The following is a 17076-nucleotide window of genomic DNA, read 5'->3' as shown; positions in this document are numbered from 1 at the left end:
GAGGTAATGCATTTGGGGAGGGCTAACAAGGCAAGGGAATACACAATACGTGGTAGGGTACTGAGAAATGTAGAGGAACAGAGGGACCTTGGAGTACATGTCCACAGATCCCTGAAGGTAGCAGGACAGGTAGATAAGGTGGTTAAGAAGGCATACAGGATACATTTCTTTATTAGCCAAGGCATAGAATACAAGAGCAGGGAGGTTATGCTTCAACTGTATAAAACACTAGTTAGGCCACAGCTAGAGTACTGCATACAGTTCTGGTCACCACATTACAGGAAAGATGTGATTGCACTAGAGAGGGTACAGAGGAGATTTATGTTGCCGGGAATAGAGAGTTTTAGCTCTGAGGAAAGATTGGATAGACTGGGGTTGTTTTCTTTGGAGCAGAGGAGGCTGAGCAGAGATTTAATTGAGGTGTATAAAATTATGAGGAGCCTAGATAGAGTGGATAGAAAGGACCTATTTCCCTTAGCAGAGCGGTCAATAACCAGGGGGCATAGATTTAAAGTAATTGGTAGAAGGATTAGAGGGGAGTTGTGGAGAACAATTTTCACCCAGAGGGTTGGGGGGGGTGGGTGGTGGGAGGGGTCTGTACCTCACTGCCTGAAAGGGTGGTAGAGGCAGAAACCCTCATCACATTTAAAATGTACTTGGATATGCACTTGAAGTGCTGCAACCTACAGGGCTACGGACCAAGACCAGGAAAGTGGGATTAGGCTGGATAGCGCTTTTTCAGCCGGCACAGACACGATGGGCCAAATGGTCTCCTTCTGTGCCGTAAATTTCTATGATTCTATGATACTCCCTAATGTGAGTTATTTGATATCTGCCTCCTCAATCCCAAGGTGTCTGCTCACCATCCTGGGAAAAAAACAAATATATATATTTTTTATATTTTCTCTTGGGATTTATTTATTATGGCAAAGCATTTATTGCCCATCTATGATTGCTTTGAGGGCATTTATAGTCAACCAAATATTGTGGGGCTGAAGTCACATGTAGGCCAGACCAGGTAGATGTGGCAGGTTCTCTTGCTGAATTCAATTTCAGAATTTACCCTGGGTGGGATTATAAACTCATGACCTCCGGGTTACTCGTCCAGTACCATACTCTACTAATTAAGCAGTAGGCACCTCTAGCCTAAACAAGTGGCTGTGGAATAACACTCCAGTATAAGCCACTGCCTTAAAGGGGGGGACAGAAAGGAAATTGAGTGGAAATTAAATATACGAGTTAGCACTCTGTTGATTAATTCTATCCAGCAGAATGTGGTAGAGCTTGAGCTAAAAAATGCAGGTCTAGAAATTCGTTCGGGCCAGTTTTCAAGTGTCAAAATGGGCGCAGGGAACAATCCCTGTGCCTGAAAGGAGGCCCGAAGATCGTGGAAAATTGGTCCTCGGGCCTCATCTAAAGAATGGTGGTGAGCTGTCGCCACCTGTCACACCTCCACAGGCAGCTCGCCCAGCTGAACAATCGAACTTTGGACTGCCTGAGGGGAGCGGGAAGGGGGCTCATCGCAGCCAGCAGAAACACACGGTATTTTGAATGGGCTGCGCTGCCCCTTAAAGCGGCCACACACCCAAATAAAATGAAAGGGAACATTGGTAGAGACTGCCCAACTCACTTTACTCATGGCTAATAGAGAGGAGACTTTCTCTGGGTAAATCAAACTCAGCTTGCCAATGAGAAAAGGAAAGTTGTCTAACTCACTGCATCACTCAGTCCCCTATTTCTTTTTCATGTGGTAGAAGTTTAGTTTAATTTTATTTATTACAGATAGGAAGTACTGTACTTACAGTGAGGTCACCTGACTTTTCTAAAGGCCACCAACCCCGCAGACGTTTTTGCTGAAATATGGAGATAAGTTTAGTCTCAGAATCCTCTGCGATCATATCCAAGTCACATTTCTTAGCTGCTTTTGCACCATTAGGAAATCCATTCAGATCAAGTTCCACAGATCCTACAAACAGAAGGGGTCAGAAAAATACAAATGCACATGAAAAACTGCTTACATTGGATAAGTCCCTTCAGGTTATGGACAATGTTGTGAAGTGAATATTTTATCCATTCCCTTTTTTCAATCGTCTCTACATTTTAAATCCTACTTTTTTTTCCCCGCAGTTACCGTGCATCACCACATTCTCCACCAGTGGAGAAGCCAGGCCAACAGTCAACAGAAGAAGCAGGGAAAACAACCAATGAATTTGTGGCAACATTTACATTCAGGATGCTTGGAAGGAGCTAGTTTAACTTGGAAGGAGCTGGATGAAAATTACTACCAATCATTTAAAAAATCTGAGATTCATTCCCCTGAAGATGTAAAAATGACTTTGTCTCAGAACCTATTTGGGCAGAAAAATAAGTCACTGATAATGGCACTAACTTTATTCATTCACATTCATGACAACAGTAAAATATACCTGTAAATGCCGAGAGGTGTGCAATCAGTGGCCCAGCAGAGCACAAGGGGAAGCTAGATAAGTACATGAAGGAGAAAGCAATAGAAGGATATGCTGATAGGGTGAGATGAAGAGGTGTGGGAGGAGGCTCGTGTGGAACATAAACACCGGCATGGACCAGTTGGGGTGAATGGGCCATTTCTGTGCTGTAAATTCTATGGGGGCGATTTTCCCTGGATACCTTAGGCGGTAAAGAGCTTCCAAGGTGGCCAAGATGGGGTCTTAAGCTGAAAAAATGTTTTTGCCCGCATTTTACGCAAGACACCATCTTGGCAAAGGAGTTGAAGCTTGCGCTAGGAATGGCCGCCCGAAGGATCGTTAGGGGGTTGACTGCCACTTAAGTTGCCTGCTAGCGCTCATTAAGGAGGCTGCATGGCATTTTGCTGGCCAGCGCGTGACCTAACGCCCTCTCATAATAGCGACCAGCTGATTGGGAGTAAACAAGTCGTTCCTGAGGATTTTGAGCGCTACTTAAAGGTATATCCCCTTTTACTGTTCACTTGCTGCTGGACTTTTGAAGAGGACTTTTGAGACACATCGGGAGACTTTGTGGGACACATTGTCAAGACTTCACCAACACTCGAGCAACATTTATTCTGGAAATTCTCTGAGGACTTCACCTATAAAGAGTAAGTGCTGTGCTACTCTCTCTTATTGGACACCTTATAGGAGTCACCAGGAGAAAGGGAGTGCTTGGTGTTGTGTCTGTGTATAATAAGACACAGAGTGCAGGAGAAACGGTACAACAGGTGTTTACTCAACGTGGCTCACAGTGGAACTGCCTGTACAGATTACTACTCAGTGCTATATACAGGTGTGGTCACTGCCGGTACTACAGTATACATGAGCTGTAAAAAGTAGCTCCCCCCCCTTAAAGGTATACACATTACAATTCCTCCCCTTTTAGATTAACAGTACCATAACACTCATTTAACTATTAAATATCAAACTAATTACAATTAACACTTTTAACATGCAACATTAGCTGAAAATAGTCTATTTATATATTCAGTCTTTGGGGAGGCCTCCTGATCCTTTCTGGATAGCGCCTTTCCCGAGTGTCTTGCTCTTGGTGCGGAGGCGATTCTGGCCCCCTGTCGTCGGTTGGTTCATCAGCTTCCAATGCTACTGTTTCTGGGGTAGATGCGACCCGTACGTCAGGTTCATCACCAGGTACGTATGGGTGAGGCATGGGGTTGACTTGTTGCTGTGACTCTAGGATCTGGTCAGCATGGCGTCTCACGATGCTCTCCCCAACGTCCACTGTGTACATTAGTGGGCCCTGCCGTGTGCATATCGTTCCTGGCTGCCATTTTTCTGTTCAGTAGTCGCGGGCCAAGACTGGTTGCCCTACATTGAAGCTCCTTGTTGGCTTCTCATGGATGTGCTGGAATTGCTTACTCTCAACATCTCTTCGTACGTTTGGTCTGAGCAAACCCAAGCGAGATCTTAACCTTCAGTTAAAGAACATCATGGCTGGGGCCTGGTTGGTGACTGCATGTGTCGCATTCTGGTAGGCGAACAGGAAATTGTCCACCTTGTGCTGCAGCGGAATGTTGTCATTGTACATAGCCTTTATTGCCTTCTTAAAGGTTTGTACGAACCTCTCAGCCAATCCATTTGTGGCTGGATGATACGGGGCGGATGTGTAATGCCTTACCCCATTCTTTTTCAAGGACCTCCTGAACTCTTCGGACACAAACTGTGGTCCGTTGTCGGAGCAAATCTGTTCTGGCAAGCCATTCCTGGCAAAAATGGTCCGTAGGACTGCAATAGTTTTCTCCGTGGTGGTGGAGGACATTTTGATGACCTCAGGCCATTTCGAGTGCGCATCCACGGCTATTAAAAACATTGAGTCCATGAATGGACCAGCAAAATCAATATGCACCCGTTGCCATGGAGATGAGGGCCACTCCCATGGGTGTAGAGGGGCCTGTGGTGGTGCATTTTGGACTTTCTGGCATCCTGAGCAGCTCTTGGTCAGGTCCTCGATTTGTTTATCGATTCCCGGCCACCACACATAAGCCCTGGCTAGGCTTTTCATTTTTACCCCTCCCAGATGACCCTCATGAAGCTCATTGAGCACTCTATCCCTTAACTTGGGTGAAATTACCACTCGGGATCCACACATCAAGGTCCCCCGGCACACTGACAGCTGTTCTCTCCTTGTCGAGAATGCTGGCAACAGTGAGTCGCCATGTGCTGGCCATCCCTTCACCGTCAAATCATATACCCGAGACAGTGTCGGGTCATTTCGGGTTTCCTTTTCGATACAAGCGTTAGTTACCGGTAGGTATTCAACTATAGTCGAATGGAATATTTCGACAGGATCCACTGCTGGTGCTTCCTCCACAGTAGGCAGTGGCAGGCGTGATAGCCCATCAGCATTTCCATGCTGTTTCGTGCCCTTATATTCAATCTCATAGTGGTGCGCCCCTAGAAAAAGTGACCATCTTTGTAGTCGTTGCGCAGTCATCACCGGAACGCCCTTCTTCGGATTAAAAATGGAGACAAGAGGCTGGTGATCAGTCAGCAAGGTGAATTTCTGCCTGTGCAGATAGTGATTGAACTTTTTCACTCCCCACACTAGGCTGAGGGCCTCCCTGTCAATCTGGGCGTAGTTACGCTCGGCTGAGGTTGGTGATCGTGACGCAAAGGCTATTGGCCTCTCTGAGCCGTCCGAGAATTTGTGCGACAGCACCGCTCCAATGCCGTAGGGTAATGCATCACATGCCAACCGAATTGGTAATGCCGGGTTGTAATGGGCCAATGCCTCTTTTGATGTGATTAGTGTTTTGCTCTTCTGGAAAGCTCGTCTACATTCGTCACTCCACTTCCATGGCACCCCAGTTTGCAGTAGGGTGTTCAGTGGGTGTAGTATTGTAGACAAATTTGGCAAGAACTTATGGTAGTAGTTGGCCAGCCCGAGGAACGACCTCAGTTGTGACACATTTTCCGGTGCTGGAGCCTTGACTACTGCCTCAATCTTCTCTGGGGACTTATGTAGCCCCTCTTTATCGATAACGTGGCCACAATACGAGATCTGTTTTCTAAAAAACTCGCATTTGGGGTGGTTAGCTCGGAGCCCATATTCCTGCAATCTAGTGAGCACCTGCTCCAGGTTGGCAAGGTGATCACTGTCATTTTCGCCCGTGACCAGGATGTCGTCCAAATAACACTGGGTCCCTGGGATCCCTTGCAGGGCTTGTTCCATTGCCCTCTGCCAAATAGCCGGAGCTGATGCTACCCCGAATACCAGCCAGTTGTATTGGTAGAGACCTTTATGGGTGTTGATTGTGAGGTATTTTTTTGATGCTTCTGCTACCTCCATTTGCAGATACGCCTGGGCCAGATCAATCTTAGTGAAGCGTTTCCCTCCAGATAGCGAGGCGAAAATATCTTCAATCCGCGGAAGTGGATATTGTACGGTGTGAAGGATCGGGTTCACTGTTACCTTAAAGTCCCCACAGATGCGAACCTTCCTTGGTTCCCCAGGCGTGCTGCTCAACGACTTTTTCATCACAGGGATGATGGATGTAGCCCACTCGCTCCAGTCTACCTTGGACAGTACACTTGAATGTTCCAGACTCTCAAGCTCTGCTTCGACGGCTGGGCGGATCGTATAAGGTCTGGCCTTAAAAAATTTTGGGCTTGCGTTTTCTTCAATTTTAATCATTGCTGTCATGCCTTTTAGTGTTCCGAGTCCTTGCTGGAACACTTCTTTCGTGTCAGTTAGGATCTTTGACAGTCGCCCAGGTGTGACATCGTCATCCTTTTTGTCAGCCACAGTCAGTGCCTGTATGGAATGCCAATCCAGTTGTATTTTTCGGATCCATTCACGTCCCAGTAATGGTGGTCCTCCATCTTGCAATACATACAGGTCTAGTTTTGGTGTTTCCTTAACGTTATATATAACGGTCACCCTTATTTTTCCTTTGGGGTAGACTTTTTGCCCCGTGTACGTCTTCAAAATAATTTTTGTGTCTCTCAAGGGTATGTGTGAGAATAGCCGCTCGTAGTCCCGTCGGTTTATGACTGTTAGGGCTGATCCTGTGTCCAATTCCATCTTTACCTGGACTCCTGCTATCTTGAGAGTGACCCAAATGGTTCGGTGATCCTCCGTTGTGATCACATTATTTAGTTTCAGACAACTCAGTTCCCTGCTTTTGGAGTCGTTATCACTCTTTTGTTCGTCTGAACTATTCTCCGTCATCTTATGTACCTTCTTGTGCTTTCCTTTGGTAGGTTTCTTATTGCTGGTTTTCTTTCCCGACCTGCAGACTCGTGCTATGTGTCCTACTTTTCCACACTGTCTGCACACTTTGTCTTTGAACCAGCAATCATTCTGGTCGTGCGTTGTTCTGCCGCAGCGATAGCACTTCTCTGTTCCATATGACATTTCGTTTGTGCCATATTCTTGCGGTCTCTGTTGTATCTCTGCAGTGCCCCGTGCTGCTGCTTCATATGATACCGCAATGCTGAAAGCCTTTTCCAGCGTAAGGTCCTTTTCAGATAAAAGCCGTTTCTGGGTTCCTTCACTTTGAAGCCCACACACAAACTTGTCCCTTAAGGTATCTGCCAGTCCCGCTCCAAACTGGCAGTGTTTCGATAGTTTGCGCAGTTCTGTTAAATAATCAGCATTGCTTTCATCCTTATGCTGGTTCCGTTTGTGAAACTTGAATCTTTCTGCTATCAGCAGCGGTGTGGGGTTTAAATGTTCCTGTAGTATCGTTACTATGTCTTCAAAACTCTTTTCCATTGGCTTCGTTGGGGTTACTCGATTTTGTAATAACCCATACGTCTTTTCACCCATTAAATTTAACGATGCTGACGCTTTCTTGTCATCTGACACCTCATTTGCCTTGCAGTACACCTCTATTCGTTCGACATATGTAGTCCAATCTTCGACTTCATTGTCAAATGCGGTGATACTGCCGCTCTTCGGCATTTTGGGTGTGGTTTAAAATGGCGTCTCCCAATGGCATCTCCCACGCTTTCCTTCCTCCCCCGCTGCTGCCAACGCCGCTCCCGGCGGTTCTCGTGGCAATGGCAGCGCCCTGTAGGTTTCGCGCGCTTCTCCTGCGCTGCTGCCAACGCCGCTCTCGGCGGTCCTCGTGGCAATGGCGGCGTCTCGCGGGTTTCTACGCATCTCTCTCTCCCTCTCCGACGCTGCTCAGCCCCTGAACACCGGCTGTGCCCTGTGCGCTCTGCCCTCGCTCTCTCTCTCCCCCGTCGACGCTGCTCGGCCCTTTGCTGTGCATCTCGGTCGGGCTCTAACCCGTCGCTGTCCGGGAAGGGTCTGCGCACTACCTGTTGCCAGCCCGTTTCGCTGGACCACCTCGACTGGAAAGCCAAGCCTGGCTCTCGACAGCCTCCCCCGCAATTCTCGAGTCTCTGCTGGATGACTGGGCGGTTGCCCGTGGTCGACGCCCGAGTCTCTGGCCTTGACCTCCAATCCACTGATCTCCAGGAATGAATCCCCGGGAGGTGATGCAGAGTTGCAGGTAGGTTCGAACTTGCCTTGTCGCCAATGTTGTGTCTGTGTATAATAAGACACAGACTGCAGGAGAAACGGTACAACAGGTGTTTACTCAACGTGGCTCACAGTGGAACTGCCTGTACAGATTACTACTCAGTGCTATATACAGGTGTGGTCACTGCCGGCACTACAGTATACATGAGCTGTAAAAAGTAGTTCCCCCCTTAAAGGTATATACATTAGACTTGGTCATCGCTATCGTGCTAGGGGTCCCCCTTGGTCTCCAGGAGGAATGGGAGGAGGACGAGGACATGAGGCCAGGCAGAGCAGCACCAGCTGCTGCAGGAGGGAGGGACAGGAGGCCGAGGTGGACTCCTTCCCCCATCTGCGGGTACAGGACATCCCCCCTCCTCCAGGACCTCCAGTGCCACGTTTGAGAACCTGTGTGTCCTCTCACTTGGTCCCTTAGCCATCCTGAAATGTGCCGCTGTGTGTCATCCAGCACACTCCACACCTTCAGTGGAAGTGGGTGCGTCGAGCCCACATATACTGCTTCACGAAAATTGTGTCTAATCAGCACTTGAGTGCTATACCTGCAGGTGTCTGCTTTAGCACCTCCAAGCAACTTCAAATTATGGTAATCAGCAATTAGGACCAAAATTGCGTGCTAAAACCAGACTTTCAAAAAGGCGCGTGTTATTAGCACAACATCCATTTAGCACCCATTTTTGCCCTTTCACCAAAATAAACCCCTATGCAGTGAGTTGTTATGATCTGGAATGCACTGCCTGAAAGAGTGGTGGAAGCAGATTCAATAGTAACTTTCAAAAGGGAATTGGATAAATACTTGAAGGAGTAAAAATTGCAGGGCTATGGGGAAAGAACAGGGGAGTGGGATTATTTGGATAGCTCCAGAGGCACGGTGGACCAAATGGCCTCCTTCTGTGCTATATCATTCTATGATTCTTTCTGAGCCCAGAAATGACACCATGAGCTAAGTGGTTACCTGTCCATGCTGGGAGGGATCCTTCTTCACAGCTTCATGCCACTTTTGTAGGAGGAGCTAGGGCAGGATGGGATGGGCAGATTAGAAGATTTCCCTGGTGGTGTCATCACCACTACCGTGAGTTGAACAAAGAGGTCAGAGGACAAATTTGAATAGTTGAAATTTGGAACTATAATATCTACAAACACATTGCCACAAGATCCCGGGAGGCCAATCAGAGAATCTGGATGAATTCTAGAATAATGAAAATAATGCGGTGGACACCAATATTGAATACTTCCATTTTTTTAAAGATAAAAATGATCTGACAATCGATCCCTTTGAAATTATTTACTTCAGAATTGTGGGTAAGTGAGCTAAGGGTGTATTCAAACAGCAACCCTTGCTGATTTTTCCCCTCCCTAGAAGGGTGCTAAGGCCAATTGTTGTATCTCTATTACATGATGCTATCCAAGAGGTTTTGCCTTCAATTAAATGTGGGAAATGAAGTCTCTAACATGAACACTGTTTTCTAAATAAGCAAATTCTGACCCAATTTAGATTTTGATCAGCTTTATCTCTACTCTGGATACAAAGCTAAAGTAGAATTGAGGAAAACTAACTGAACCGGTTTCATACCCTGTATAATGCCAACAACTAGCATTTCTGTAATCTTTACCCAAAACATCAAACTATCTCCCTACTTACAGAGATGCTCACACACTTGCTGCGTATGTCCAGTGTTTGCTGTTTTTATTTCTGACTTCTAGCATTTGCAATTAGCGTGGTAGGTTTTCCCCTGGAGTTACGCTGGGAAGCCCTGTTTCTGAGCTGCGGCACTATTTCCAGGATGTCCCATCAGAACTGATGGGGTGGGAGGAGGTTATAACATGCCCACCTATACACAAGTGGGCACATTGAAATAATAAGGGAATGACAAAAATACGTCATCCAACGTATAATCCGCCATTTATGCCATTGCAATGCTGGCCTGAGGGATCCCGATTCATCACCGGCATTTACTGCAAGGGTCACTTCAAATGTAAGTTCCCCAAAAACCGATGTCATCAATTTTTTTTTAATGTACTTGTACTTGGGATGTGGACAATGCTAGCAAAGTGGTGTTTATTGCCCATCCCTAGTTGCCCTGAAGAACCAATCACGTAGTGTGGGACTGGAGATATATGTAGGCCAGGCCGGCTAAAGTTCGAACGGCTCGCTTCCCTAAAGGACATTAGTAGGCCAGTTGAGTTTTGACAACAAAATGAACATAAGAACATAAGAAGTAGGAGCAGGAGTAGGCCATACGGCCCCTCGGGCCTGCTCCGCCATTCAATAGGATCATGGCTGATCCGAACCTAGACTCACGTCCACTTCCCTGCCCACTCCCCGTAACCCCGAATTCCCTTATCAGCTAGGAAACTGTCTATCTCCATTTTAAATTTATTTAATGTCGCAGCTTCCACAGCTCTCTGAGGTAGCAAATTCCATAGATTTACTGCCCTCTGAGTGAAGAAGTTGCTCCTCATCTCAGTTTTGAAAGGGCAGCCCCTTATTCTAAGATTATGCCCCCTAGTTCTAGTCTCACCCATCAGTGGAAACATCCTCACCGCATCCACCCGATCAAGCCCCCTCACAATCTTATATGTTTCGATAAGATTGCCTCTCATTCTTCTGAATTCCAATGAGTAGAGGCCCAACCTACTCAACCTTTCCTCATAAGTCAACCCCCTCATCTCCGGAATCAACCGAGTGAACCTTCTCTGAACTGCCTCGAGAGCAAGTATATCTTTTCTTAAATATGGAAACCAAAACTGTACGCAGTATTCCAGGTGTGGCCTCACCAGTACCCTGTATAACTGAAGCAAGACTTCCCTGCTTTTATACTCCATCCCCCTTGCAATAAAAGCCAAGATTCCATTGGCCTTCCTGATCACCTGCTGTACCTGCATACTAACCTTCTGTGTTTCATGCACCAGGATCCCCAGATCCCTTTGTACTGTAGCACTTTGCAGTTTCTTTCCATTTAGATAATAACTTGCTCTTTGATTTTTTCTGCCAAAGTGCATAACCTCACACTTTCCAACATTATATTCCATCTGCCAAATTTCTGCCCACTCACTTAGCCTGTCTATGTCCTTTTGCAGGTTTTTTATGTCCTCCTCACTCACTGCTTTCCCTCCCATCTTTGTATCGTCGGCAAACTTGGATACGTTGCACTCGGTCCCTTCCTCCAAATCGTTAATATAGATTGTAAAGAGTTGGGGTCCCAGCACTGACCCCTGCAGAACACCACTCGTCACTGATTGCCAACCTGAGAATGAACCATTTATCCCAACTCTCTGTTTTCTGTTAGATAGCCAATCTTCCACCCATGCCAGTATATTGCCCCCAACCCCGTGATTTTTTATCTTGTGCAGTAATCTTTTGTGTGGCACCTTGTCAAATGCCTTTTGGAAGTCCAAATACACCACATCCACTGGTTCCCCTTTATCCACTCTGTTTGTTACGTCCTCAAAGAATTCGAGCAAATTTGTCAAACATGACTTCCCCTTCATAAAACCACGCTGACTCTGTCTGATTAAATTATGCTTATCCAAATGTCCTGTTACTGCTTCCTTAATAATGGACTCCAACATTTTACCAACCATAGCCGTTAGGCTAACTGGTCTATAGTTTCCAGCCTTTTGTCTACTTCCCTTTTTAAATAAGGGCGTTACATTAGCAGTTTTCCAATCTGCTGGGACCTTTCCTGAATCCAGGGAGTTCTGGAAAATTACCACTAATGCATCCACAATCCCTACCGCTACTTCTCTCAAGGCCCTAAGATGTAAGCCATCAGGTCCAGGGGATTTATCCGCCTTTAGTCCCATTATCTTACCGAGTACAAACTCCTTAGTGATTTTAATCATGTTTAACTCCTCCCCCCCATAGCCCCCTGTTTGTCCAGTGTTGGGATATTTTTAGTGTCCTCTACTGTAAAGACTGATACAAAATATTTGTTCAGATTTTTTGCCATCTCCATGTTCCCCACCGCTAATTTCCCGGTCTCGTCCTCTAAGGGACCAACATTCACTTTAGCCACCCTTTTTCTTTTTATATAACTGTAGAAACTCTTGCTATCTGTTTTTATATTTTTTGCTAGTTTACTTTTATAATCTATCTTCCCTTTCTTAATTAATCTTTTAGTTATTCTTTGCTGGCTTTTAAATGCTTCCCAATCTTCTATCCTCCCATTAGATTTGGCTACTTTATATGCCCTTGTTTTCAGTCAGATACTATCCTTTATTACTTTACTTAGCCACGGATGGCTGTCTTTTCTTTTACGCTCCTTTTTCCTCAGTGGAATATATTTTTCACAGAAATCACAGAAACCCCACAGTGCAGATAGAGGCCATTTCGGCCCATCGAGCCTGCACCGACTCATATCCCACCCAATCCCCGTAACCCCTACACCAACACATATCCCACCCTATCCCTGTAACCCCATGTATTTAATCCCCCTAACACTAAGGGTCAATTTATCATAGCCAATCAACCTAACCCGCACATCTTTGGACTGTGGGAGGAAACCGGAGCACCCGGAGAAAACCCACGCAAACACGGGGAGAATGTGCAAACTCCACACAGACAGTTGTGAAGTATCACCTTGAATGTACACCACTGCTCATGTACCGTCTTACACTTTAATCTATTTCCCCAGTCCACTTTAGTCAACTCTGCTCTCATACCTTCATAGTCTCCTTTATTTAAGCTTAGTACGCTGGTTTGAGATCCAACTCTCTCACCCTTCAACTGAATTTGGAATTCAACCATGTTATGGTCACTCATTCCAAGGGGATCCTTTACTAGGACATTTTTTATTAATCTTGTCTCATTACACAGGACCAGATCTAAGATTGCCTGCCCCCTGGTTGGTTCAGTAACGTACTGCTCAAGGAACCCGTCCCTAATGCACTCTATGAACTCTTCCTCAAGGCTGCCCTGCCCAATTTGATTTGTCCAGTCAATATGAAAGTTAAAATGCCCCATGATTATAGCTGTTCCCTTATTACAAGCCCCAACTATTTTCTGATTTATACTTCGACCAACAGAGTTGCAACTGTTAGGAGGCCTATAGACTACGCCCACTAGTGACTTTTTCCCCTTATTATTCCTTATCTCCACCCAAACCGTTTCACTATCCTAATCCATTGACCCAATATCATTTCTCACTATTGCAGTGATTCCATCCTTTATTAACATAGCCACCCCACCTCCCTTTCCTTTCTGTCTGTCCTTCATAATTGTCAAATACCCCTGGATGTTTAGTTCCCAGTCATGGTCACCTTGCAGCCATGTCTCCGTAATGGCCACCAGATCATACCCATGTGTAGTTATTTGTACCATCAACTCGTCTATTTTGTTACGAATGCTGCGTGCATTCAGATAAAGAACTTTAAAATATGTTTTGTGACAATTTATTCCTGCTTTTACCCCCTTTACTACTTTAAAATGGCGGCTTTAACGGTCAACTTTTTCAGTTGCCAACCCACAAATCACCAGATTTATCAAACTTAATTTCAGAAAGTGCCATGGTGGGTTTTCAACTCACCACTTCTGGGTTGCTAGGCATGTACAAAAACCACTAGTGTAACATAGACTGGCAGAGGCTTAGGTACCAAGTTTTTTTACATTTAAACTTTTGCGCCCGCAGAGCTGCACTGTTCCAGGCGATCAGGGCCCAGCACGAACAATTACTGCTCCTAATCCAGGTAGTCTTCAAAAATAGACTTTAAATGACTGTGAGGCTAAAAAAAAACATCCGCTGTCAAGAGTGCATCTTTGTGGTAGGTAGAAGTCTCACCATGCCGAAGGTGCTCCCAATTCCTCAAAAGCGGAAGATCTAAACCCTTGTCTTTTTATGTCTATTGATTGCCTTGGAGTTAGATTTGAAATCAGGTTTCCGATATGAAAGGACAATATTTCAACACAGTGAGCTCCCAAATTCTTTCTTTAAGCTTCTGCAAGAAAAACAGGAAGCATTCCAAGTTACTGGCTTACCTAGGAAGTCATCAGAAGAAAGCCTCTCAAAATCCCAGACTTGAAGTACAAGGACTGCGGGAACTTTGCGTTCAGTCTTGTCTAAAGAGAAAATGGATTCCCTTTTGCATACGACCATCTGTTTCTCCGCAGGTATGTAGTTGAAAGGAAAAATAAAGCGCCAATTGAAGTTTCCTGTCCCAGTCAAGGAGTTGTAATGCACATCTGTTTCTTTCTTATCCTCTTCTTTTCCCTTTAGCCAGCTAAAAGAAAGAGTGTTTGAAATGTTAAAAGTATTTTGCACCCGAGACAAGTACACACTGCTAGAGAGAATAAGGCTCCTACATCTTGTCCAGAATCCAATAGGATTCCAACTGTCCAATGTTTTTATGAATAAGAACATAAGAACATAAGAAATAGGAGCAGGAATACGCCACTTGGCCCCTCAAGCCTGCTCCGCCATTCAATAAGATCATGGCTGATCTTGGGCTCAAAGCCACTTCCCAGCCCGCTCCCCATAACCCTTCACTCCCTTATCTTGCAAAAATTTGTCTATCTCCACTTTAAATGTATTTAATGACCCAGCCTCCTCCGCTCTCTGGGGCAGAGAATTCCACAGATTTACGACCCTCTGAGAGAAGTTCCTCCTCATCTCAGTTCTAAAAGGGCGACCCTTTATTCTGAGACTGTGCCCCCGAGTTCTAGATTTCCCCACGAGGGGAAACATCCTCTCTGCCTCTACCTTGTCGAGTCCCCTCAGTATCTTATATGTTTCGATAAGATCACCTCTCATTCTTCTAAATTCCAATGAGTATAGGCCCAGCCTGCTCAACCTTTCCTCAGAAGTCAGCCCCCTCATCTCTGGAATTAACCTAGTGAATCGTCTCTGAATTGCCTCCAATGCAAGTATTTCCTTCCTTAAATAAGGAAGGATATACTTGAAATTTGAAACATTTAGACTCACTTGCCGATTTGTACAGGTAATAGAAAAGGTTAACCCGGAACACTGGATTGTGTGCAGGAGCCGCCAGAGGACTGCACAGTCTGTGATGTCCTGGACTTTGGAAAAACATGGGGTTAAACTTTAACTTGGGCCCACTGTCTTAAATGGGGCGGCAGAGATCTGAAAATGACTCACCGCCCCGTTTAGGCCAGCGTTCCGGCTGCTGCCCCCATCAAAGGGGCCAACGCATCTGCCTGGCTCGGGCAGTAGTCCCTTTTAATATGCGAATTGGGGTCCTATGACATAGATGGGACCCTGATTGCCACTTTAGAACTAAACTGGGTGGAGCGTGTGCCATGGACTTCTGAAGAGGAGCCCAAAGGTAGTGTTAAGTCTGTGTGTTATAGTGATAATTACTACACAGACTACAAGAGTAAATTCAACAGGTCTTTACTGGTTGGAGGTCGGGACTATACTGAATACAATATTAATACACAGTGCTTATATACCGGTGTGGTCACCACCGGTATTACGTATACAGCAGCCAGAGAAAGTAGTACATCTCTTAAGGTGGAACAGGCTTAAGTTCTCTTAAGGTGGAACAGGTTACATACACCACAATCCTCCCTTTTTAGCTTAACAGTCATATCCCCATTTAACATAACATAATAACATATATACATGTATAACTTCAGGTATAACAGTTCAAAGGTTCAGTCTCTCAGGAGGCTTTCTGATGCGGCTTGGATAACGCCTCTCAGTAGTCTCTGATTCTTGTTGTTGAGGTGCCTCCTCTATTTGGTTTCCAATGTATTGGGTGTCATCATCATCAAGTACATTCCCTGCCGAGGTAGATGCCTCAGGTTCATTAACGTCTTCCACAGTTGTCTCTGTCACAACCATGGGTTCGACCCTTGCTCTCGACTCTACCAGTTGATCCGCATGACGCCTTATCACATTATGACCAATATCTACTGTGTACATCAGAGGTCCTTGTCTGGCCCGAATTGTTCCGGACTGCCATTTTTTGTTTCCATAGCCCCTTGCCAACACTGGTTGTCCTACGTCGAAAGTTCGAGTGGTCTTGTTGTTAATATGCCGAAACTGTTTGTTTTCCACTTCCCTCCGCACATTTGGTTTTAACAAGTCCAACTTGGACCGCAACCTCCTGTTATAAAACATCATGGCAGGACTTTGGTTATCGGAAGTGCATTTTGCACTTTTTGGCACCCAGCACAGCTTTTCGTTAACTCCTCAATCTGTTGGTCAATACCCGGCCACCATACATAAGCCCTAGCAAGACTTTTCATTTTAACTCCCCCCAGATGACCTTCATGCAGTTCGTTTAAAACTCTTTCCCTTAACTTGGGAGGAATAATCACTCTTGTACCGTACATCAAGGTACCATGGCAGACGGACAGCTGGTCTCGCCTTGCCGAAAATGCCGGTAACAGAGGATCACCCCGTGTTGGCCATCCTTTCACTGTCACCTCGTAGACTCTGGACAGTGTCGGGTCGTTCCTGGTTTCTCTTTCAATACTTGCATTGGTGACTGGTAAACACTCGATGATGGTCGAATGAAATAACTCAACAGGGTCAACTTTCGTCGTGCCTTCTTCTTCAGGTAGTGGCAGGCGCGACAGCCCATCAGCATTGCCATGCTGTTTCGTACCTTTGAATTCTATTTGATATTGATGTGCCCCTAGGAAAAGAGACCATCTCTGTAGACGCTGCGCTGTCATCACCGAAACACCATTCTTAGGGTTAAAAATGGATACCAACGGTTGATGGTCTGTCAGAAGTGTGAATTTTTGGCCCTGCAGGTAATGATTAAACTTCTTCACTCCCCATACAAGGCTAAGAGCCTCCCTATCGATCTGCACATAGTTGCGCTCAGCGGAGGTCAATGATCTGGATACAAACGCGACTGGCCTTTCCGTGCCATTTGGCAACTTGTGTGAGAGTACTGCCCCAATACCATATGGAGAAGCATCACAAGCCAACCGAATAGGCAGTGTCGGGTTGAAGTGAGCCGACACTTCCTCTGAGGTGATCAATTCTTTGCTTTTGCGAAATGCCTTCTTACAGTTTTCGCCCCATTCCCATGGTACCCCTTTCTGTAAAAGAGCGTTTAACGGGTGCAGTACCGTGGATAGATTTGGCAGAAATTTATGGTAATAGT

General features: G+C 45.7%; 1 protein-coding gene across 1 annotated transcript in view; it reads right to left on the bottom strand.

Annotated features, from left to right (window-relative positions):
• The window catches only part of LOC147115188 (fer-1-like protein 6), a 38209-nt gene that overhangs the window by 10637 nt on the left and 10496 nt on the right, over positions 1-17076 (bottom strand). The window contains exons 3-4 of the mRNA XM_085992135.1: positions 13973-14214; positions 1803-1966 (exon numbers count right to left, since the gene is read on the bottom strand). Of these exons, the coding sequence (XP_085848261.1) occupies positions 1803-1966; positions 13973-14214 (406 nt within the window). The remainder of the gene's footprint in view (positions 1-1802; positions 1967-13972; positions 14215-17076) is intronic.

This window comes from Somniosus microcephalus, chromosome 7 (genome assembly GCF_052327205.1).
Source record: "Somniosus microcephalus isolate GS21.2 chromosome 7, FLI_Smic_1.0, whole genome shotgun sequence".
In the NCBI taxonomy this organism is placed as follows: domain Eukaryota; kingdom Metazoa; phylum Chordata; class Chondrichthyes; order Squaliformes; family Somniosidae; genus Somniosus; species Somniosus microcephalus.
The sequence above is the reverse complement of the archived record's forward strand: the minus strand, read 5'-3'. Positions and strand labels throughout refer to the sequence as shown.